Source organism: Wolffia australiana, chromosome 10 (assembly GCF_029677425.1).
Source record: "Wolffia australiana isolate 7733 chromosome 10, ASM2967742v1".
Taxonomy (NCBI): domain Eukaryota; kingdom Viridiplantae; phylum Streptophyta; class Magnoliopsida; order Alismatales; family Araceae; genus Wolffia; species Wolffia australiana.
In genome coordinates this window covers 8,906,628-8,931,685 of record NC_135844.1, presented here as the reverse complement: position 1 = coordinate 8,931,685, position 25,058 = coordinate 8,906,628, and the positions used below count along the sequence as shown (strand labels likewise).

Sequence of the window (25,058 nt, the reverse complement as noted above, 5' to 3'; positions counted from 1 at the left end):
ATATTGTTTCTCTTTTTCTTTATCTTGTTATCTCTCTAGTTTCTCTTTCTTTATCTCTCTGTTATCTCTCTAGTGTCTCTTTCTCTCCCTTATTACTCTCTATTCTTTCTCCTGCCTCACTCAACAAATATCTCGTTTCTCTTGCTCTCTCTCACTCTTGAATCTCTCTCCTCTCTCTACTTTCTCTCTCTTTCTTGTCCATCACTTCCTCCTCTCTCTACTTTCTCTCTCTTTCTTGTCCATCACTTCATTTTCTCTCTCCCCATCCTCTATCTTTGATTTCTCTCTCTTCTCTATCCTCTCTCGAATATCTGCAGTCTATCTCTCTCCTCTCTCTTCTATCTTCTGTCTCTTCTATCTCCCGAGACACGCGTCAAATCATCGAGATTGGACGGTGGGGATGCCGCCGACGAAAATCGACGGCGTAGGATCGGCCTACGTGTGGACCTCGCCACAGGATTTGTTTTTTTAATAATTACAAGAAATAGACGGCCAGCGAATCACGTACGGATTTGAGCAGAAGTGACGATAATACCCCTGAAAAGGTGGGCCCACAGGAGGTGACAGCTGTTTGCCGACGCCCTACGCCATGTGGCGGCGTCGCGTAACTTACGCGGGCAGCTACTTGCACGTGCGTTCACACGTGCCACCAACTGTCAGCTCTCGTCAGAACTGGGCTTTGAGCAGTGGATGAGAATTGACCGACAAGTCAACGTCATGTCCAGTTCAATAAGTGGAGGAAATCCCAATTGCCTTATTTAGAGATCAGCAGGTCCAAGTCAACGAGACGGCATTGGCGTTTACCTCTACGTCATCCGTCCGCCGATGACTATGTGTGATGACGACGTCCAAGTCAACGACAAAGGCATCGGCATCTATCTTTACATCGTCCGTTTGTCGATGATGATGTCTAGTCAACGACGGCATTGGCGTCTACCTCTACATAGGCCGTCTGTGGATGATGATGAGTGATGACAACGGCCAAGTCAACGATGACGGCATTGGCGTCTATCTCTACATCGGCCGTCTGCGGATGATGATGTGTGATGAGGACGCCCAAGTCAACAATGACGACATTGGCGTCTACCTCGACATCAGCCGTCTGCAGATGACGAATCCCAATGACGATGTCCGAGTCAACGACAAAGGCATCGGTGTCTACCGCTACATCGGCTGTCTGAGGATGATGATCCGAGATGATGACGTCCAAGTCAACGACGACAGCATTGGAGTCCACCTCTACATGGGCTGTCTGAGGATGATGATGTCCAAGTCAACGATGATGGCATCGGCATCTACCTTGACATCAGCCATCTGCGGAGGACGAATCGTGATGACGACATCCAAGTCAACGACGACAGCATTGGTGTCTACCTCTACATCGGCCGTCTGCAGATGACGATGCGTGATGACGACGTCCAAGTCAACGACGACGGCATTGGAGTCCACCTCTACATCGGCCGTCTGCAGACGAGGATGTCCAAGTCAACGCTGACGGCATCGGCGTCTACCTCTATATCGGCGGTCTGCAGATGACCATGAGTGATGACAACACCCAAGTCAATGACGACATCCAAGTCAATGACGATGGCATCGGCGTCTATCTCTACATCGGACATCTGCGGACGATGATGTATGATGACGACATCCAAGTCAACGACGATGGCATTGGCGTCTCTCTCTACATCGGACATCTACGGATGATGATGTATGATGACGACATCCAAGTCAACGACAACCGCATCGGCGTCTACCTCGACATCAGCTGTCTGCGGATGATGATGCGTGATGACAACGTCCAAGTATGGCATCGGCGTCCACCTCTACATCGGCTGTCTGCGGATGACGGTGTGTGATGACAACGCCCAAGTCAGCGGCGATGGCATTGGCGTCTACCTCTACATCGGCCATCTGTGGATGAAGATGCGTGATGACGACGTCCAAGTCAACGACAACGGCATCGGCATCTACCTCTACATCGGCCGTCTGCGGATGACGATGCATGATGACGACGTCCAAGTCAAGGACGACAGCATTGGCGTCTACCTTTACATCGACCATCTGCGGATGACGGTGTGGGATGACGACGTCCAAGTCCACGACGACGGCATTGGCATCTACCTCCACATCGTCCTTCTGCAGTGTCCCTAAAATTTGTACTCGTTCGGCCCTGCAGAAAATTTCGCCACTTGTTGACGCTGCCATGATCCCCATGTGATATTTTTCTCCACATTATCATGATCTTGTGGATGGAAAATAAAATTAACCAATAGAATAGATAATTTAAGTTCATTGTCCCCTTCTGTGACTCTCGGTCATCGTCATCGTCATCATCATCACTTTTGTCTGTGACCAATAAAGTGCATTCTCTCTTAATATCCTTCTGGGCTTGGACTGTCTTGGACACCATAAGCTGAGAACGTCAAGGGATGATGGACTGATGTAGACTGGTGATAGTTAGCTTCATAAACAAATCTCGTTGCATGGGGAAATTGTATTATTTATAATTTTTCTTCAATGATTGGCCAAAGTATCAGTGCAATAAGTAATATTAAAGTACAGCTTACGTATGGACTACAAAAAGGCATCTTGGATATACCCACATGCTGGTTTGTGCGTGAATATTTTATCTTATAAATTAAAAGACAAGATGGAATCATGTTGACAAACGGTATGTTATAGACAACGCAAAAGATATCAATGGTATGTACAGGAAACATGGAACAAAGGAAATGATAATGGCAGAGGCCACACGTTTGCATTTTAGGGCTTTACTATGCCAAAATATATGAGAATGGATAACTTAGTAGAAAAAATAATCAAGTGCATGGTTAATTGAATAATGTTTAATCTCAATAGATTATAGTTAGCAGACCATCATTTCTCAATAGATGGCTACCTTTTTCAAGTCAACATGAGGATTTTTGTTTATATTCATTGACTAAGGCTTCTTTGGAGAAAGGATAGTCACTTGTGAAATAGATGCAGGAACTTAGAGATGGGATAAATCTAGGGAAGGTCTTGTTTAGGAGCCTCTCAAAAGAATTATGATTCTCTGTCATGAAATCTTCTCAATAACTGTGATTTCTATTCTATGTCTTTGACATCTCTTACAGCTTCACCTATCCAGGTAGAGTAATTAAAGGCAGTGAATCAATATTATGAGAAAAAACTCGCCATGAACCCCTATGTTTGACCAAGGTAATGTTTTCCCTCCACTCAAGAAAGTATGTAAAACCCAGAAAAAAATCTCCAGGATTTAGGCTGCTTGAGCCCACTAAGAAATTATTGAGGAAATATACTGATTCAGTGAACCATAATGATGGGGCAGCAAGGGATAAGCTTTACTCTCCTTGAATTTCTTTTTAAAAATTGAAACACCAACTAAAACTAGATGGTCAATGAACATCATAGTAAAGTTGCAAATCCAAAGCACTATAAGATGGTGGGATTCTAACATTTGTTGTTGTAGATTTCTTACGTTCCAAGAAGAAATGAAAGGAATCAAGGAAATTTTCATGTACTAGCTAATCAAGATCGTCAAATCTTTGCATGACATTTATGCCAGTAAGGCACCTTTTCCCGTGGCAAAAGAAAATCAAGAACATGACTACTGAAGAAAAAATTAACAAAAAAACAAGATTCTTGGCTCAAGTATCCCATCAATGTCACAAATTCATGTATTAATACATTCTGATCATCATTGTAGCATGATAGTCAATCTTGCATTATGTTATACTTTTGAATTTACTTAGAATGTATCTTTATTTTTATCATCAAGACAAGTCAAAAGTTGAGGAAATTTAAGCATATGTTTGAACTGTTATTATGAATCTATTTAGGTGATAAAGTGCCGTGAGATTATACAATCAAGTAAATAGAGCATAGTAAATGATTGAATGTCTATAAATTTTTATAGTCTAAAAATTCCACGAAAAATGAATCAAAGAATGACTTGATTAATTCATGAAGCTGGTTGTATGATAAATATATACATAAAAGTGGTCATAACTCTAGTATTCATTTGGTAACCTGAAATCCCACTGGATTGATCCAAGTTGCTCCAATTTTTATGACTTCACTGCAAATGACAGAGCCCTTGGTTGGGAGATTATTCCCACCTCCTCTTGCTAAATTCATAATTTCTTAAATCAATCTATTTTAATATATATATGGTTTTCGGTAAATTAAATATCTCACAATATACTCATCATAGTTTTTTCACACAGTTTAAGTAACAAATCTATCTACATGGAACATGTACCCACGAAAGAGGAAGCAATATGTTATTATTTACATGAATGAGAGTACATCTTTGATCAGAAACCATACGTCCCAGACTTCAGTGTTCTTGAGATCAGGGTCCCAACATGTACCCATTATGAACCATAAACCCCACAAACTAACTTATTTATGCGTTGACTCAATTTGTCTGTGTAAAATCTGATAATTCTGTGTATTTAGCCCAATGTGTGTCCCCAAAGAAAACCCACATCTTGACTCATTCCAAATTTGAGAACTGTTTCTGTGGATCTTCTATCCCGTTCAACAATTCTAGTAATCTTTATATCTGAGGTGATATAATCTCCTATTTGAGTTATAAGAGCGCTAAAGCATATTTATCAAGCATTTATATGTTAGTATCATAAATCAGTTATTCATGAAAATTCTTAAAAAAATATGGGGAATTCTTAACAATCTAGAAAAATCATAATAGGTAACGAAATGTTCAACAATAATTTAGGCTTCATTTCATATATTTCAGTTTCATTTAAATATGTTAAAATGATAGCGAGTATAACGATCATATGTAAAATATAAATGATAAAAATAATTTATTTGCTTAATTTACTCGCATTAAAATTATGATGATGAAATATAAACGAAGCTCATTGTGGTAGGGATGAGAGAACAAAAGAAAACGGACTTCATTTTCTGTCTTATCCTTTTATAAGAGCATGTCTCCCATGTTTCCCCTAGTTTACACAAACCAATTATTTACGTATAAACAAGAATTTAGGGTTTATATTTTTGTCATTATTTTATATAAATTTAAAGTAAATAATATATGAAAATATAGGTTAAGAAATGTTAAATCCAGATGGGTTCATGAACTGATCAAATCATACTTTTAGGAGATCAAGGATGAGATGGATTGCAAAATTTGAATCGAGGGAAGATGAAGATGAATAAAATAGATTAGAATGGATTTCAGGTTAGGAGTTTTGGGGGGTTCTCTCGAAGTTCTAGGGTACTATAAATAAATAACTTAAGGTGAGTTAGGGTACGAGGTAATGAACTATAATAATGTATGATATGGGATTTGTACGTGAATATATATAGGAGAATGTGTACAGTGCAAAAATAAGATGAAAGAAGGATGGTATGAACACGAGTCTCTTTGGCTCCCCAATTTTGGCTTCACCTGGATCTGAATATTTTTTCCAGACCAGGAATTCTGAAATTCAGAGAGAGAGGGGAAACAAGAAGAAATCACTTAAAAAAACTTAAATTCAGCATGCTCCTTGGATCGACAACATGAACTTGTTGTTGTAGCTAGGCGCAGATGGAGAAAATTTCAAAATAAAGAGAGAGAATGAATTTTCCTTTTTTGTTAGACAGGCCTAGACTTGCACAAGATTCCCTCCCCATCATCTTGGGAAATTTCTCTGATAGAACTTGATCCTGGTATCCTGGTTCACCATTTGGTGGGCGGGTTACCCTTTGGACTAGTGTCTCTTAGAGGGAGGTGAAAAGTCTTGAAACCTTTTTATCAGGTTGTGCTATCATTGGGCTTCCTCCTAATGGTTCTATATATCCAGCTTGTTCCATATGTCTTCATGATATGGGCTGCTCCTACCCTCCAATAAAATCTGAAATTATTTCCTGTAATTTCCTGCACAGATTTCATTTGGAAAATTCCCATTAATATTATAAATCCTTGAATCCTTCAATTGATTAGGAAATATTTATTGTTCCCTAAAATACTCAGATGTCCATGTGATGTGGATAAATTATATATTGATCGGGCATGATAGTATGCCATGTTTTATTTCATGAATATGTTTCATTTGAATATTACATGGAAAATAGTATGTGAGTGAATAATATTAGTCATGAAATGATGGGAGTACATGATATTACTAAAATTATACAGAGTAAAGGCAAATGCAATTTATATAATTATGGTAATTTAGAATGCTATAATTAACTAGTAGACATGGGATTTGATGTGTCCCATTATTCCTGTTTCTAATAATTACCTCTGTGTGTGTATATATACCATGAAGTTAGCTATTGCATGCAAACAAAGTTGTAAATGGAGCACTGATATTTTAAAGATGCACTTTGAATTTCTTACAGGTTTCAAAAGTGAAAAGTTTTAAGTGTGAATGCTTTATGTATGCCTATAAAAATGATAATGATATATATAGGGAAGATTTTTTTGTACGGTGAGATATATGCTGGCCTAAAAAACCTGCTATTGGTTTGTATTATGATTCAAAATAGAATGGACATATTAAACCTTATTATGTTTTACAAACTCTTTGGATTAATGCTGCTTCTGGTGAAAAAAGTTTTTGATTGGCAGATCCCATGAGATGTAAAAAAATCTAGGTTACTTATAAAAAGTTGGATAACCGTATTTAAAATATAAAATGCATGAATTATTATTTTACTTATTCCCACTTATTGCGTAAATGGCATGCATAATTAGGCCTGTACTGTTTGTATTGGATGTCATATCCTTTGAAACATGTAATGTACCAAACAAATAGGTTTATAATTTTCCTCATTGAGAGATTTCTTTCCTTCAACTATCAATATCCATCAAAGGTTTATCGCACTTGTCATTTTAGGAAAACATTGTATTTTCAATGGGTAAATCAGAAGGTTTTAGACTAAGGATATAAATCCTAAAAAAATAGAGACTTTCATTTTCAAAGCCAAAATTTTTAATGTTGAATTTGGGAAGATTAATTGATATATTTAAATTTAACATGAGCACCCATTTTAGGCTGTATATTCAGAGCATGTGAGACATGTGAATACAAAAAAAATATAAATGATAAAATTATCTCAACAGTGAATTACACTATCATAGCTGTTCATTTCCACAAAACATGATCGCATGTTTTGGATGAAGATAATAAAGACACCCAAAAGCAGATGTTTAATAGTTTTATTGGATGTAAATTAAATTAATTATAACATTTGTTAATTATTAGGAATGAAGTAACGAGTAAATAATGCATATAATGTAAATTTATATTTCATATGACCCAATTCTTTTCACACTAGTAATTTTATTGTTGAGATTATAACTCGATATTACAAGTTATCAGGTGATAGGTCCCTACTATCAAATTTTATTTGACGACTGCAAATATTTTTTCATATATGTTTCCATATTTATTTCAAGATACCTCCTAATCTTATAAGTGGATTATTTTATCTTCCACGTGATATTGGAAGCCCTATTAGTTTACTGATATCAAAATTACACACCAAGTCTTTCCAACTTATCTCATGTAGGAAAATACCCATGACTCATAGAATACACACAATTATGTTGGGGTTTGAGAGGGAATATAAACAAAATGATACATATAGATATATCATCACTAAACTGGAAAAGTACATAATATTTGGTGATTTGATCAATCTGATGACCCTATGAATTATTGAGTAGATTATCATACAAAGCTTTATCTGGGGAATTTTGATTTTATGTGGATGAGAGTTCAACCCATTTTAGGATCTTAAGATATTTATCTGTATTTCAGTTTATCTCTAAGGAGTTTTTGAGTATCAAGCTGGTTCATCCAAGAAACATGTTGGGAAGGTGGAAGTTCACCTTCGTCTCAGATTCTGAATTTTGTATTTTTCTTTTAGCTTATGGGATAAGTTCGTAACAAGTGCATAGTGTAGAAAAATTCATATAGGGCTCAAGTTTATAAAAAGACAACAAAAAATACAGCAAAAAATAAAAAAAATACTAAAATAACAAAAACACAATAAAAACTTAAAGCATTTTAATTAAGATTTAGTTAACCTATTTTTATATTGGAATGGAATGTGGGATATGGGTGATGGTGTTAATCCCATGAGGAATCCATAATATTCATAGCTTTCGCCCATCTTTCAAGGTATTCTCAGCAGGTTTTATACATATCTACAAAACCTACAATAATAGGGTTCAATAACTTAGAATTTTTAAGGACACCTACTTATTTATCTGGACAATTTTTAGCTATTCAAAAAAAAGAGGCAATGGTAGATTAATAAATCCAAGTCATTTGTGTCACAAAAATATCCAAAAAGGAGTCACAAAGCCCATGAACTAAATACTTAAAGTGCTCCAAATGTGATTAAATTAATTCTTTGATCAATATATGTTAAGCATTTAGGGAACTAAAGTCTCAAATAATTAAAAAAACCCTCTGATATCCTCACACACTTTTAGTGATCTACTTTAGACCTATCAAATATATCCTTCAATTATCTGAGGATGCTTAACAAGCATTGGCCAATTCTTTCGCCCATGATCTAACTAATTTGCTTTTGACATTCTAGGAGACATTTGATCTTCCAAAATTATTACTTAGGAAATACCTCTGATATCATGTTCGGAATACAAAATAAGACCATATTCTTTAAGGTTTTCACTTTAAGAATTATGATGTTATTTTGATCCAAAAACACAAACAGTTTAAAAATCCCAAACAACAAATTGTATCCACCTCAACAAATAATTTCCTCCTTTATTTTAAACCTCTCCCTCAATTTATACAAATCTCCCCAAAATTAACCATTATCCTAAAATCTAAAAGATCCACTCTCTTCCTCTTCTTCATTATTTACTTGTCTATGTAATTCATCTCAAATAACACTTCCCCTCCTCACTTAAAACCCCCTTGTTTATCTATACACCTCCATAAATTAACCATGAGTTCCCAATGTATGTCCAAAAGACTCTCTCCCTCATTTTATCTACCAAACTACTTCTGTATGGACCAGAAAACATATTATATATCTTCTAAAGAGATTCATAATGGTGTAGTTAAGGAATTATATTAATAGGAAAGGTCGCGTCACTTTTTCTTTTATTATCTTATGTACATGATGTTAGTGTCTAGGACTCAAGATAGGTTCAAAAGATAGATGCCTACGATTAAAGGTAGATGGGATGAGAATAGATCGCTAGGACTAAAGTTAAATGGGATAAGAATATCTGGCTAGGATTAAAGTTAGATGGGATAAGAATATCTGGCTAGGATTAAAGTTAGATGGGATGAGAATAGATGGCTAGAATTAAAGATAGATGAGGTGAGAATACATGGCAAGGATTAAAATAGATGAGGTGAGAATATATGGCTAGGATTAAAAATCGATAGGTGCATTCTAAGGGGTAAATAGATGCATCATAATGAAATAAACCTCTTGAACTAACTATTGATGTAATCATACAAAGCTACAAATGTGAATCATTTCATCTTGTGAAAACCAACCTCTTCTAGGCGTCTCATCGCTCTCGTTCTTCTTCCTCTTCCTCCATCCTTAAGATCTTTCACCGAAGACTAAGATTAAAGATAAATATGTCCATTCTAACAGACATCAGTGCATCATAAGGAAATAGACCTCCACAACTAACTTTTTATCTGATTATAACTATCAACGAATGTGAATCATTTCATCTTGTGAAAACCAACCTCTTCTAGGCGTCTCATCGCTCTCGTTCTTCATCCTCTTCCTCTATCCTTAAGATCTTTCACCGAAGACTAATTTTAAAGATAAATATGTCCATTCGAACAGACTATTTATCTTATTATAACTACCAACGAATGTGAATCATTTATTCTTGTGAAAAACAGCGTCTTCTCGGCGTCTCATCTCTCTCGTTTTTCATCCTCTTACTCTATCTTTAAGATCTTTCACAGTAGGCTAAGATTAAAGATAAATAGCTGCTATTATTTAAGATAACTATTATCTGAGTATAACTGCCAACGAATGTGAATCATTTCATCTTGTGAAAACCAACCTCTTCTGGGCGTCTAATCTCTCATTCTTCTTCCTCTTCCTATATCCTGAAGATCTTTCACAGTAGGCTAAGATTAAAGATAAATCGCTGCTAAGATTAAAGATAACTATTTATTTGACTATTACCAACGAATGTGAATCATTTCTTCTTGTTAAAAGCAACCTCTTCTAGGCGTCTGATCTTCCTCGCTCTTTATCCTCTTCCTCTATCCTGAAGGTCCTTCACAGTAGGTTCAGATTAAAGATAAATAGCTGCACTTTAACCGACATATCGATGCGTCATCAGAAAATAAACCTCCACAACTAACTATTTATCTGACTAAAACTACCAACGAATGTGAATCATTTCATCTTGTGAAAACCAACCTCTTCTAGGAGTCTAATCTCTCTCGTTCTTCATCCTCTTCCTCTATCCTGAAGATCTGTCAGAGTTGGCCGGGGCCAGCGGAGATAGCCCTCCTGGTGGGAGATGGCAGGAGCTGGAGAGGGGGGAGCTCGTCAGAGCTGACGAAGACGACGGTGAAGAGCTCAAACTCGCAGTCATCGGAGAGATGAGCGAGAAAGGGCCGAACACTTGTCCTGTGACTTGACCTGATAAGCCAAGAGTAGCAGTCGAAGAGCGACCGCCACAGCTGAACGCTGGCCACCATCGGCTTGTCCAGGCAAGTAAAACACGCGCCCGCTGCCACTCCTTCCTCGTGCAGATAACACGACTTGAACACCGCCATGCACGCGTAGGAGAGCTTCGCCGGGTCGTCGCCGTTCGGAGTCATCGCAGCCATCCATACGGTGTCCCCCTTCACGAATCTGACGGCGCTCCGCCCGTCCTTTGACATCCCCGCGTAGGTCTCGAAGAAGCCGTGGTCTAGCAGCGCGCCCAGATGAGACGCTCTCTCCAACGTCGAGACCTGCGTTCAGATATCGCGAGCGGTTTCTTAGTAGTGCTCTTGTTTTTTCTTTCTAATGGTATAATCTGAGGAGAAGAGTTGAGGTTATTGTTGATGGAGTAGGATATCTACCAGGTGATCGTAGAGCAACCTTCTTTCGTCTTCTGGTCTCTTAATCCACGCCCCGTACCACACGATCTAATCCGAAATCAATGGATTAGAAGACGATTAATGATGAATAAGGAGATAATGATGCTTGATTGAGGAGTAGAAGATGGTGCTGGTGGTGGAAAATAAGAAGGGGAAGATGTTGATAATTTTGATGACATAGTGGAAGTGATTGTGGAAGATGAACCCAAGGAAGAGGAATAATAAAAAGATGATGAGGATGATGCTGATAATTGTTCATGATTGAAAGGAATTAATAGTTGAGGGAAGTCGCATCTGTCCCATGCAAGCAACTACATTGTCATGATCACTTCTTTTATAACCCTTTTTTGGTAGTTCAACGAGAAAGGGTAGAATATGGAAACTTCTCTGCCACTTGGGTTGGAGAATCTATGGAGGAAATCGGGTTTTGAATTTCATGGTATGGCGATGAATAAAAATAACGTGGTGATGATAATGCAGTCGATGAAACAATAGAAGAGAGCGAACATGAAGAAGAGGAAGATGATAATGAGAAGGATGCCTCAAAATACAAAGGTGATGGTAATGGCGACGATAAAGAGGAAGTGGTAGAATAAGAAAATGAAAAAGGGTGATAATGATAATGAGGACGTGGTAGAAGAAAAACATAAAGATAATGATAATAACGACGATAATAAAGAAGATGTGGTTATAAGAAGACGATATACGAGATAACCGAAGGAGAAGATACAGAGGAAGTGGTAAAGAAGAACAGAGAGCTGATGATGATAATGAAGACGATGATACATAAGAAGTGGTAAAAGAACATGAAGATGATGCTGATGCTGAAAATGGTGATACAGAGGAAATGGTAAAAGAAGAACAGGAAGATGATGCTGATGATGACAATGACAAAGATTTAGAAAAAGGAAAATAGAAATAAGAATAATAATAGTAGGGGGAAGAGGAAGAGAAGAAGAATAATATGAATAATAAGATGAAGAGAAAAAGAATAAAAAAGGAGATTAAATCCCATCTCTTGTTCTTATTGCCGAGAGAGAGAGAAAAAGATAGAGAGAGATAGCAAGAGAGAGAGAGAGAGAGAGAGAGAGAGAGAGAGAGAGAGGAGAGAGAGAGAGAGAGAGAGGGAGGGAGGCTTCCGTTGAGTATACCAAGTTTCCATGGACGCACTTGAAGACGGCGCTGTATACGCAGCCTAGATCCTCGCAGAAGTAGGAGAAGAGCTTGAGAGACTCGATGAGCTCGTCCGGGAACACGCCCACCTGCCTGAACGCGAAGAAGCTCAAGTCCATCTTCTTGTCCAAGGGCACAACGCACGGCATCGTCCCCTTCAATCTTGATTGATAAACCGAATATGAGAGAGATAGAGATAGAAAGAGAGGGAAATTGAGAGAAAGAGAGAGAAATGGTACCTCTACGGCATGGAATCAGACTTCTTATCGGACGAAGAGAAAGGCTTTCGTTGTGGATCTCCTTTGGCTGCGGCGTTCACTGGATTTTTACTCAGTCAATGTTGACGACGTAGAGGATTCGCCTCTGCGTAGAATTTGATTGACGAGAATTCCGCAGCCAACGCGCATGGACTGCCGTCATCAATATTGTCTTTTTTTTCACTATTTTATTGGATCTCTATGATGGGTTCGTACCTCAGATTTCCCCCTAGAAAGAGAGAGAGAGAGAGAGAGAGAGAGAGAGAGAGAGAGAGAGAGAGAGAGAGAGAGAGAGAGAGAGAGAGAGAGAGAGAGAGAGAGAGAGAGAGAGAGAGAGAGAGAGAGAGAGAGAGAGAGAGAGAGAGAGAGGGAGAGAGAGAGAAAGAGAGAGAGAGAGAGGGAGAGAGAGGGAGAGAGAGAGAGAAAGAGAGAGAGCGAGAGAGAGAGAGAGAGAGGGAGGGACGTAAGTCAGATAATTGGTTCCACAAATCAGAGGTGTACACGTTGGGTATTTAGAATAAAATATAGTACATATATGGAATGAGTTCTGGTTGGAAATGAAAGAAAGAAGTTCACAAGTCAATAATATATTTTTTAGAATTTCCTTTGGGCATTTATATTTTTAAATGGGATTCGAGTAGAGACGAAATGGTATGCAAAATTAATATATTTTCATGAAAATTTATGTGTAGACATTATAGATAGTATTTAACGTGTGGAGAATAAAAGTTTGGATTAAGATTCATTTTAAAGCAAATTAATAGTTGAGAAAGTGGATTAGGTATAAAGAGTGTGAAAGAAGTGATAATTAATATTATATGATTGTTTAATTTAAATAATTTATAAGTATAAATTATTAATTCTTAATCATAATATTTATGAACTTATAACAGAGATTAGGATGGTATTAAAATCGTGGAATGAGGATAGGATGAGAGGAATGAATGGATGTGTTGAAGAATATCCTAATTAGGGTTTCCTATGAAATCCCTAATTAGGAATGGGTATTATAAGCTATTAATCCCTACTCATAGGTTTTAATAACTTATAACGGAGAGTAGGAAGATAGGAAAATGTGGAATAGATGGATGAAATGAATTGCAATGAAACTATAATTAAATGTTTAGGACTTACCTCCTTATTACTCCCAAGAATAAATCTGCCTTCATGAGCTCGTATATTGTTCCCAATGCTGTGGTGTGTTGCAGCAGACACGAAGATAGATCAAGAGAGGGAAGGAATTCATTTTAGAAAAAAGAAAATACCTAAATTGGCACTCCAAAGGCTTTGTTTCACAAGGTTTCCTAAATGGAGAAAGACAAAAAGAGTACAAGCCATTTTAGGAATTCTGCATTCTATTTATAGGGGCCACCAGTAGGACCCGCCCATCCCGATACCGACATCAGATTACGGTATCGAGACGGATGCTGTACTGGATACCAAAAATCAAATTTTTGGTATCCGCTTTTTACGATATCCGGATATCGGATATCAATAACGGATATCGGTTGCTATAGTACCAATATCCAATATCGGTATCTGTCTCGATGTCGTCATCCGCCTCCATCTCTTGGGGAGGATGACGATATCGGATATTGGAGTTGGATATCGGATTTCGATATCCAACATAGAAGGTTGTTAAAAATATAATTTAGTCGTCGACTACGTGGGCCAGTGGCGAGGATTTACTGAGCCACGAGTTAGCTGGAGCTTTTTAAGGCTATTATGCAACTCGTTTAATATATACAGCACAAATTTTTTGTTTTCTTCCATATGGGATAACAGGATTCGGAGTTTAATGTTAAACTCCGAATCCTGTTATCCCATATGGAAGAAGACAGAAAGCTTGAGCTGTATATATTAAACAAGGGAGTATTATATTAAATTTATTATTTATTAAATCTATTATTCAATCATTTAATATATGTCCTACCTCGTTCAATATATTTAGCTCAAACTTTATGTTTTCTTCCACATGGGACAATAGGATTTGGTGTTTAATGTTAAACTCCGACGTAGGATATATATCAAAACACATGGCGTTGTTAACATTAATCATCAAAAATGATGATCAATACTTCTTTTTCCTATTGATACTGGATATCGATAGTTAGATACTGGTTTTGATATCTGGATATCAAAATTTGATATCTGGCATTTGATATCCATCTCGTCCTTACCCATTCGATATCCGTCTTCACCAATCGAACGGATATCATCCGATATCCAATATTCGAAATCAGACACCATCCTGTGTTTTTCTTGATATCGGATTTCGAATGTCCAATATCGAATATTGGACGGATATCGGAAAGACAATCCCTAGCCACCAGTCCAATAGAAGAGCGGGAAGAGAGGAAACTGCAAAAAAAAATCAGCCACAAACTCCTCTGAATTGAGAAGTTATGGCCCTTTGAAAATGCCTCAATTTCCTATTTTTTAGGCATTTCAAATTTTTATGAATTTTTATGGCCATTTTCTTATTTTTGATGATTGGATCAATTGTCAGCGGGCGGATCTTCCGATCTTCAAGATAGGATTGATTTCAGCCGTCGGATCCTCCTCTTCAAGTGCGAGTTCTTTTCTGGCTGTCGGATTTGCTTCCCTTATGATCGGATCGGTTGTGGGCCATGTGAACGATGCGCCCCTTTGATCTGCAGAAAAAGACAAAAGATAAGGAGGTGAGCTCACCTCCGAAATCCTGATCCAATGGCTTTGATGCTGCCACGTCATGCATTGTTGCAAATGGAATTAGTCCCATATGGAAAAAATTCAAGATAGTTGTGGTTATCAAAAGCAAGGCATATGATAACCTTTTGAAATTTGCGCACACGCGCACCCCCTGCTCCTCTCTTATGTGCACACATGTACGTACACATCTGCACACATGTGCACCCTGTCAACGCAACTGTGCTCCCTGTGTGCTTACTGATAACATGCATCTTTAGTGCCTTATATTATTATATTTATGCGTATTTATGCATTAAATTACTCATATTTGCATGTTATCAAGCTTAAAATGATTAAATCTATTTTTAGAACAAATTTCTGAAATTTTTCTATATTTTAGGATTTTTCTAATAGTTTATTCTAAAAGAATATAATTTTTGAGAAAGAATATGATTTTTATGGAATTTTTGGATATTAAATTTGGAAAGATATGATTTTTCTGATTCAAAAAATATATTTATACGTATTTTTTGGGCTTTTATTTGATTTAATATGAAATTTTAAGTATTTTGGTTTTTTTTATGGCATAGTGTGACGTGGCGTGCGGATGCGCCGCCACATCAGCATTGAGAAAGAGATTTTTTCTTTGTTTTTTGTCCTTTTGACATGTACATGTGGCACGGAATATGAAAAGTCGTGGAATACGAAAAGCCACGGAATACGAAAAGCCATGGAATATGAAAAGCCACGGAATACGAAATGCTTTGACTTCTTAACATGCACAAACTGATGACATTGATGAAGAGAGAGAAGAAATTAAAGGCTAGGATTGCTTCAACTTCCAACGGCCATAACTTTTCATCTTCCCTTCCTCTTTCTCTCCATAACCTCTAATCTATAAATAGAGGCCTGGATCATTGTAAAAACCATCTTGAACTTGCTTCCCACTTTTGTGGGCTGATTGAAAGAGAGTGAGTTTTGAGATCCATCAAGAGTGTTCTTGGTGTCTTGGGTGTGTGGAAGAGACAAAATAGAAGAGGGGGAGCTTACCGGCACTCGCAAATCGCCGTGATCCTAGCGGAACGTAAGGATCTAAGGTAAGTGTCTTCGCCTTACGTTGTTTCTCTCCCAACATCATCGTTATCATAGTTATAGTTTTTTTATCAACGTTTCATTTATCACTTCACTTACTTACGTCCCCACTCTCTCATCTCTCCATCCTTGCCATCGTACCATTCCATATCCAACCACTATCCTCGTTCATACCATAGTTCATTATCGTGTCCGTCACAATCACTTACTCTTTTATTTAAGTTAAATTAACATATAAATTAAGTACTTCTTAATCGATATCACTCGCTCATATCCTTGAATTGTGTTTTTTTCGATCGCTCATTGATCATCACTAGTTTAAGAAAGTAATTCCTTAATCATCGTTCCCTGTGGAGACGATCCGTACTCATCACTAACTACGTATTTTCAAGTACGGTCAAATATATTTTATTGAATAATATCAATCACCAACGACGAATTTTAACCCTAAAATTGAGATTATCACTTACATGGCACACCACGTAGGTGCCCATGCCACATCAGCCCGGTGGTCAATGGGCCCCCTTTTTTGCATTTTTAACCTAAAAAAACTGAGAAAATATTCAATAAATTTCATAAAAATTCCAAAAATTCAAAATTTAATATATTTTGATTTTCAACTAACATGAATTTTTCATCAAATTAATTCTTTGCAAATATATTTTTCATTAAAATCATAAAAACCTCAAAAATATCATCATCTAAATGTTTTTAATCTATTTTTGGTGAAAATTACTAAAAAATAATGAGAACATGCATAAATTAGCTTAATTACGCTCTAAAATGCATGAAATAATCATGACTTATCATGCTTATTTGCTTTTGATCACAAATCCTTAAGAGTTGGAATCGTTTCATTTGGTGCAAATTGGTGTAAGAAGATATTTTAGTTTTAAACACCAAAGGTCAAATACGAATCAATGAATTTCATCTAAGGTTAAAAGTGGAGGAGAAGAGGACTAGAGGAAAGAGAAATCACAAACAGGGAGGAATTACTGCTGGGAAATCATAATGTTGATTTATCATTTGCAGTTTCAATAAAAGATACAAATTTTGAATTGACTATTAAAATAAACCCCTATGACAAAGTTAAAATGGAAAGGTATAATTTTTTTGTGTGGACTTAATTGTTCACAGCAACCTAACTTTACCCCTAAATTTAATTAATTATAATACATGATAGAGAAGATGTATGATCAACATTATGTCCTTTAATGATAGGAATCAGACAAAGAAAACCCAGGAATCATATAATTTCAGCAAATCACTGTCAAAGAGCTATGGTTTGGAGGAGGTTATATGGATGTTCATGGTGTGTAGGTTTTCTGGAATTAAGTATTGGGATGTAGGATCTAGTCATATACCATTGATTTTATAAAACTGAGTGTGTTTCTAACCTGTTTAGGCTTCCTTCACATGATTATGTACACTGAATGAGAATATAAATAGAATCAAAATGACATGGTCCTATAATTCCTTCCTATTGTAGATCTCCTTATCTTTCTGTATGTGTTTGATAAGTCGATTGTTTAAATGTTTATAATGTGTCATTTTAGGCAAATCAATTTATACAATAAATTTATAATTCCTTATTCACTAAATAACCTAATATAGAGTGAGAAAGGTTCAATCCACAGAGATGATAGGTATCTAGATTTTAATTAGGTGTTACTTTAAGAATGTGGGAACAAGAGACGGATGAATGGATGATCTTTATGTTTTTATTTCCTTCCAAAGATCAAAACATAAACAGCTAAGTGATATATGTAAATAAGGTTGGTTTGCTAAACCTAAATTCAAGTAAATAAAATTTTAAAACGAAATCTATTCCTAATCTAAATTTTCTTTCACCTCTGTTTTAGTGATGCTCTCTTCACCTTTATATCATCATGAGCCCGTAAACAAATGAGAAGAGAAGAAATTTACTAACTTTTTGATGAAAACACTCCTCTTCACGTCTCTGTGGGCTTTGTTTCACTCCAGCTAGCCATTTGCTAGAAGCCACATGAAGAATACAAGATATGGATGCTCTGAAAACTCTTTTGTTTCACAACTTTGAAAACATAAAATTAGCACCACTTCGGTGCTTATTTATAGGCGGTCCACCGGTCAGAAAAAAGTGGTGATGAGAGGAAACCATCAAAATAAAACTTGAGTAAAAAATCCCTCCAGATCAAAAGTTATGGCCCTTTGAAAAGTGTCCCTTTATAGGGTTTCCAATTTTCAGGCATTTTCCCAATTTTTTTCTTTTTTTTAAAGCCGTTTGATCATTTTATGATGAACAGGAGAGTCCCCAGCTGTACGAACAGTCTTCATCAAATGCGGATTCATTTCTGACCATCGGATTGATGTGTGTGATGATCGGATCGAGCTTTGAATGTTCAGATTAAATTCTGGTCTTCCGATTGAGTGAATGAGGGTCCACTTGCTTTAGATGATGCCACATACCCCCTTACTAATTTAGCCCAAAGAGTGCATGAATTGTCATGCAAAAATATTGTCCACAAAATTCAAAGAAGAAGTCATCAAAATTTCAAAAGACCTCAAGACATAATTGCGAAGAAACATGAAGAGTCCTCCGAGTTGATGAAAAATCAAAGAAACATCTAAGGACCAAGTGTAAAATTGGTCAAAGTGTGTTACAGAGTCTTACTTTATACAGAACTTCATGACTTTCACAACCTCTCTACGTTCTATGTCCTACCTGATGAAAATGTTGTAATTGTCTAGGTATTAAGTAGTTACTAGACATGGAAATTTTGAGGTGCAATTAGGTAATGTGAATTGTATCTCGTGCTTGTTCATGCATGTATGCACTCTAATATTTTAAAACCTTCACCAAGTTTAGACTGTGTTCTTTCAAATATGAGGCGGTTGACCTGGAGCATTCCTTCACAAGAATAAAAAGGGTCTTTAAAATTTTTGAAAATACTTCTCCTTTTAAGGAATAAGAGTGCTGACTCTACATAATCTACAGTGTGAAGCTGTTCAAGAGGCATAATAGACCATTGCTGAGGAAGTACAGATGAATTAGGTTGCAGGTATCTTTAACACTATAAGTGTTCTAATAATTAAAAATGTTTTCAAATACTTTTAGGTCTTAAAATGGTGATTATTAAACCTAATTAATTATATTTCATGAACATAAATGCAGTTCCTTGAATCATTAAATTCTGCATAATTTTTGTGACTTTAGTTAAGCATGAATGACTTCTTATCAGTATCAAAATCTTATTCTCAATGAATGCTTATTATTTTCATGAGAATCTGTTTACATGTGCTTAGCATGATTTTGACTGGACTTGGGAAATGGCCATTTGGCCTTGAGGACCAAGCTGGAGGTGGTTGCACTGGGAAAAGACCAACAATCAGCACAAGTGTGAAATGACACACCCTTTTGCCACTGTTATCTTCTTCTAAGTTAAAATGTGAATGAGAACCAATTCAACTCAAATGATAAAAATGGTGCACAATGGCTTGGAGAAGAGAATGGTATGTTGTGAATGTTTACCCTAATGTACAAAGGATCTTTCTACAATATCTCATTTACAAATTTTATTGAAATATGTTTTTTCTATGGAAGATGAATTTGCTTCAGATAAAGTTCGTTAATCATGTTGAGTGGAATATTTTTCAGTGATTTTTGTGATAAATCTTATCCTTGTTGTGGAAAATGCATCTATCGGGAGAAATATTCTTATCCAACTCAGTGAAGGATGTAGTGAGCTCAAAGGAGAAGCATTCACACATGTATGCATACTCTCTTTGCCTTCTTCATCCCTTCCATCTTCATTACCTCTCTATGCATCTTTATTCATATTACTCTGTTTTTTACATCTTCATACATATTCCTCCCTCATTTCCAATCATAGTTTCCTCCAATAATTCATATCTGTGCCAGTGCTGTTTTGCTTCATCATTTGAATTCTTTATTTTTAGTCTCTGGTTTTGTTACCAAACTATTTATTTGACTTTTTCAAATGCTAACTAAACTGTCTTATTCGTTTCTGATCTTATTGTTACCATCCATTTACCCTTTTTTGTGGCCCATTTTCCTATTTCATCATCATTCCATTTATAATATGTTACCTCAACATCTGACTTTCCAACTCAACATCTAATAAATTGTCTTGAATTACAAAACTATACATGTATTATAAATTTTGTAATGTCCAGATTTCTCAAGATTGTATCTTAACACCTTTTATCTGCCACTGCAACAACCGACTTGCCAGTCACATATTTAATATGGTTTGTTTCTGCCTATTTTTCTAACATCTTATCAAAAATTTCAAACCTTCCAATCATTCAACTCAAAACACACATTTATGTTATTTCAATAATCTATAGTTTATCTCCAATCTAAATAATACATTATCATTCATTTTTATTCAATTTACACTTTGGGTTTGAAATTGTTTCTATCTGCTGAATTCTGAATTTAATTTCTTTCATCAACTACTTATAAAGCTCCATACCGCTGCTTGTCGCAAAAGCTAGCCTAGCCTGCCAAAGAAGTCACCAATGGAGAATGTTGAAGAGGTTCCTTAGTCAGATTATACATCACAAATGAAAATTTGTGCATATAGAACTCATGTAGAAGGTTATGGAGATAGGAGTAAGGAGATAGGCTTGCTTGCTTTGCCATTAGCAGAAGGTTGACCCATTGTGCATTGCTTTTAGGATAGGTATAACAGTCATATGAATGTCTCTTGGTATGTTCTGGAGTTTTATCATTACAATATAAAAAAGGTGTTGAAAGGCATCATTGATTCACAACACACCATCCAGATGATGCTCGGATAGGTGGAACCAGTAGATCGGCTATGTGGCCTTTAGATGTAGAGGGGTTGAAGTCATTGACTATTTTTTGGCCTCATGGTCTCTATAGATAATTATGGAAATTAAAGGGTTCAAGATAATGTGGTGATGGGACTGTTATAAGGATGTAACCAGCCAAGTTTAGTGTGTTAAAAGATGTAAACAATTATACAGGGTCATGAAAGCAAGGCTCTTGTAGATGCCAACCAACATCCCCAAAGTTTCCTGATGATAGGCACAATAAAAACCAAGAATATGGGTGGCTTCTTATGTGTCAACATTTGCTGAGTGGATTGCAATTGGAAACTCTTAAAGCCAATCTTCATAATTCAAGTGCTTGTCGAGAAACACAATCTCAAGTTGATAGGTCCAATTTTGGAGGTGTTATGTCTAAAATTGGCCAAAATTATTGATGAAAATATTTCACTTGAATACTCTGTAATCAATGTAGGGTAAGTAAGGGGTCAATCCAGACGAAGGCAGAAATTTTATTTCCGAATTTGATTAAGCTTGAAAAAAAAAGAAAAGAGTTAAGAAGCAAAAATAAATATTTTAAGGTATTTTGCAGAATTTCAGGAATTTATATAATTTTTATATGATTTATTTTTGAGGAGAAATGAAAGTAAACTTACCAAAATAAGTTATAATAATTTTATAAAATTTATTTAGTACTATAAAGGGGAAGCATATATTATTAGATTTGTATATATTTTTTTGGAATTTATTTGATAATTTTATAAATTTTATTTGATAATTTTATAAATTTTATTTGATATGATATTTGGATAATTTTATGGAATTTATTTCAAGGTTAGTCCTGCTAGTTATTAAGGAATTTGGCCAATGTTTTGCAATTATTACTTGGAGAAACCTCTCTTTAACCTCTCTGACAAGTGGGGGGCAGCAACGGCGGTAGAAGGCCGCAGCAGCATAGGATTGGGCTCTTGCGTCAACTGGCCAAGTCTAGCCCTGTTCAACCCTTCTCACCTTGTTCCATACTCGGCCTTAATTTGGCTAAGTCCAGAAGGGGCACCCTTCTGCAAGCAAGCCTCTATCTTGTTACTTGGGCAACCTGAAAAAGAAGCAACGGTCAACCTCACTCAAAGATTGGACAACCATTGGTTCCAACTGACGAAAGAGCTGAACTAGAATGTAGAGAGTGATTGAGGAAGAAGGAAGATATGAAATAACTAAACGAAGAAAGGCTTGTTGATGTTGTTCGATGAATGAATGCAAGGGTTACACAGGGGTTCGATTTACAGGAGAAACCATCTCCTGTTTGTGTTTCTTCTGAGTGGACAGCTTCGTGTGGGTTGGGATCCGTGTACAGCGGTCCTCTTGTGCTTCTGGAACTTTCCGAGACGCCCGTTGTGTTGTGCCTTGGGTGTCATCACACGTGGCATGTGTGTCTTCATCCTTGACACCAACGGTCTACTGCTGCTATTTCAAAGGAGGATGGACAATGGACAACAAATGACAATGCATTGACAATTTAACGGTCATGTCGAGGGATATAAATGCCCGTTTAATTGATTAGTTCATTGAGGCCTTTCTTATCATATTTTTTCTCTCAGATCAGCGGCTCTGCCTGTTGCCCTGTCCATCCTCTGATCCCCGTCTCTCTTTATTTCACCCTCTAATGTTTCAGCCTTATCGGCTTTATGATTGAAAATCCTGAGACGCCCCTTCATCTTCTTCTCTACTTCTTGAGTATAACTTGGTATCTCACTCTTTTTAACACAACGCACACAAGCATAGGTAGCGAAGGTTGATGGAAATCCCAAGTTTTAAGGGGATAAACAATGGGCTGTTTTTGAGAAAAGCCTACAGGTCCTGTAGTACAGGATAGAGAATTCTAATTTGTTTGAATTCCTGGAAGGGGAATGTTGTAGACGTAGATAGAAATCTAATCTTTTTCAATGAAAACGACATAAGGAACTGTGGGCAGTTTTTGAAAAAGGACAAGCATTTTACAGTTGCTATAGGTGAGCCACATTCAAGGCAGAGTGGCTAGGGTCCTCGTGGCAGTGGCTACAGACGGCAATAGCTGTCTGGAGACAACATCAAAGGAGAAATAATTTCTCATAATAAACTTTTTGCTTTTATTTACTTCAAATAGATGTATTTTAGAAAAAATGGAAACTAAACACTAGAAAAGGAATCTAAATACATCCGCTTGCCATTCCCTGCTGCTTTTCTGATTATCTCCTCTTATAGATTCAAATGAGGATATAGAGTGTGTACAATAAAGTGGCAGAGATAGGGAGAGGATGGCTGATCTCATATTCTACATATATGCACATTGAGAGAGGAATTAATACATGGCTTTCCTCCTGATCTCATTCTCATAGCTTACAAATAAGGAGAAGAGATAGAGGTAGCAATAGAGAGAGAGGGTTCCATCTCATATCTTACAGGTCTGGAGAGAGAGGAGAGGAAGAAGAAATACTTTAAGAGACGAGACCGAGGGTCAGAGAGAAATGGAGATAGAGAAATAGGGAGGGGGTAGAGAGATAGACAGAGGGAAAGAAGAGATAGCTAAATATATAGAGGGAGAGACGGAGTGGGTAGAGAGTTAGACAGAGTGAGAGAGAGATAGATAGATAGAAAGGGAGGGGATAGAAAGATAGAGTGAGAGAGATATATATAGATAGAGATGGAGAGGGTAGAGAGAGAGAGAGAGAGAGAGAGAGAGAGAGAGAGAGAGAGAGAGAGAGAGAGAGAGAGAGAGAGAGAGAGAGAGAGAGAAAAGGCAACCAATCTATGGCCCCACGGTAGGAGAAGAATCTGCTGTCTGCAGGAGAAGCCCAAACTCATGATCCGTTGTCTTGAGCATGGTGGGCAGCGATAACCTCAACCCACGCTCCTCCATCGCCCGGTGCCGCGGCTTAATCCTCTTCTCCAGGCTGAACGCAAAGTACTGCGGAAACTCCCTCACCTCCGCCACATCCCTCCCCATCTCCTCCACCAAGTACCCAAGCTTAGGCCTCAAATTATTCTCCACGCTGAACGTGAACAGCGCAGGGCACCTCACCACCATCTCCTTCCCCTCCCCCACTTCTCTCTCTAGAAACTCCAGCTTCGGCAGCAGCGTCTTCTCCACGCTGGAGGCGAGCAGAACCGGGTCATGATAAGCCAACCCTTCCATGTCCTTGAAGCCGAGCCGCTTGAGAAAGACCAGCGCCGGAATAAGCTGGTCGGGAACGCTGCAGACTAAGAGCCGGGGGCACTTGTTGATAACGCGGCGGAAGGCCGCGCTGGGCACGGCGAGCTCGGCGGCGAGGAAGTTGAAGACGGGCGCCAAGTCTCGGCGGGGCTCGGCGGTGAGAGCGGCGGGGCACATGCCGAAGATCCGGGCCAAGTCCTTGTGGTGAATTCCTTTGGTTAAGAGGAAGGAGATGATAACGTGGAGGGAGTCGAGAGGGGTAGAGCGGAGGGCGGGGTTGAGGGAGAGGGCTCGGCCTGAGTCGATACCCATCATTTCCATGCAGAGGATTTTCTCTTTGAGCGGGGTGGGGAGGTCGGGGAGGGAGAGAAGTGGGTCTGCGGCGTGGGCGCCGGCGGAGATTTGAAGCTTGGCCGGCGGGCGCGCCGTGGAAAGCCGGTCTTGGCGCCGGCCCGCCGGTACCGGCGCCGGAGAGACTCTAAGCACCGCCATCTTCTTCTGGGTCTGTCTCTCTCTCGCTCTATCTTTCCATAGTTTGGCGATCTTCTTATCTCCTGCTCGCTGGGCATTGGCTGCCGGGAGATTTCCTGGGCCCCCGTGGGGGAAGAAAATCTTTTGCTGGATAAGTGTTTTAAGATTCAGTAAAAACTGATGTCTGAAAACCCACGGTATTTTGTCAACGGATGAAACTGAATCAATGAAACTGAAGGTTTGCCTAGGTTTGATACTAAGGAATCAGAAATATTATTTTCCGGTGGACTGAGAAATGGTGTTTGAGGAATTAGAGTTGTGCCAGTGAAA

General features: G+C 37.7%; 2 protein-coding genes across 4 annotated transcripts; both read right to left on the bottom strand.

Annotated features, from left to right (window-relative positions):
* Window positions 1-9,767: 9,767 nt before the first annotated feature.
* On the bottom strand, window positions 9,768-12,628 carry LOC144708891 (uncharacterized). Of its 3 annotated transcripts, none has more exons than XR_013582876.1 (5): window positions 12,491-12,628; window positions 12,230-12,413; window positions 11,061-11,126; window positions 10,408-10,949; window positions 9,768-10,261 (listed from the first exon to the last, which is right to left on the bottom strand). XR_013582876.1 is itself a non-coding variant. In XM_078582346.1 (4 exons), the coding sequence occupies exons 2-4, from the start codon at window positions 12,398-12,400 to the stop codon at window positions 10,467-10,469; spliced, it is 720 nt and encodes a 239-aa protein (XP_078438472.1). In that variant the 5' UTR covers window positions 12,401-12,413; window positions 12,491-12,628; the 3' UTR covers window positions 10,327-10,466. The 3 variants fall into 3 exon arrangements, 1 of the variants encoding a protein (XP_078438472.1); XR_013582877.1 differs by having other exon boundaries at window positions 9,769-10,252; XM_078582346.1 differs by lacking the exon at window positions 9,768-10,261 and having other exon boundaries at window positions 10,327-10,949.
* A 10,773-nt stretch (window positions 12,629-23,401) lies between these two features.
* On the bottom strand, window positions 23,402-24,772 carry LOC144708467 (Mitochondrial transcription termination factor family protein). Its single transcript, XM_078581820.1, has one exon. It carries the CDS (start codon window positions 24,747-24,749, stop codon window positions 23,853-23,855), a length of 897 nt encoding a protein of 298 aa, XP_078437946.1. The 5' UTR covers window positions 24,750-24,772; the 3' UTR covers window positions 23,402-23,852.
* Between the last annotated feature and the right edge of the window lie 286 nt (window positions 24,773-25,058).

What these genes read in the sequence shown, in the direction of transcription:
- LOC144708891 (XM_078582346.1), bottom strand. Translation starts at nt 12,400, where the DNA reads ATGCCGTGCGTTGTGCCCTTGGACAAGAAGATGGACTTGAGCTTCTTC. An exon ending in AGTGCGTCCATGGAAACTTG is followed by an intron (nt 11,127 to 12,229) that starts GTATACTCAACG and finishes ATTTCGGATTAG; the next exon opens with ATCGTGTGGTACGGGGCGTG. An exon ending in GGTTGCTCTACGATCACCTG is followed by an intron (nt 10,950 to 11,060) that starts GTAGATATCCTA and finishes ATCTGAACGCAG; the next exon opens with GTCTCGACGTTGGAGAGAGC.
- LOC144708467 (XM_078581820.1), bottom strand. Translation starts at nt 24,749, where the DNA reads ATGGCGGTGCTTAGAGTCTCTCCGGCGCCGGTACCGGCGGGCCGGCGC.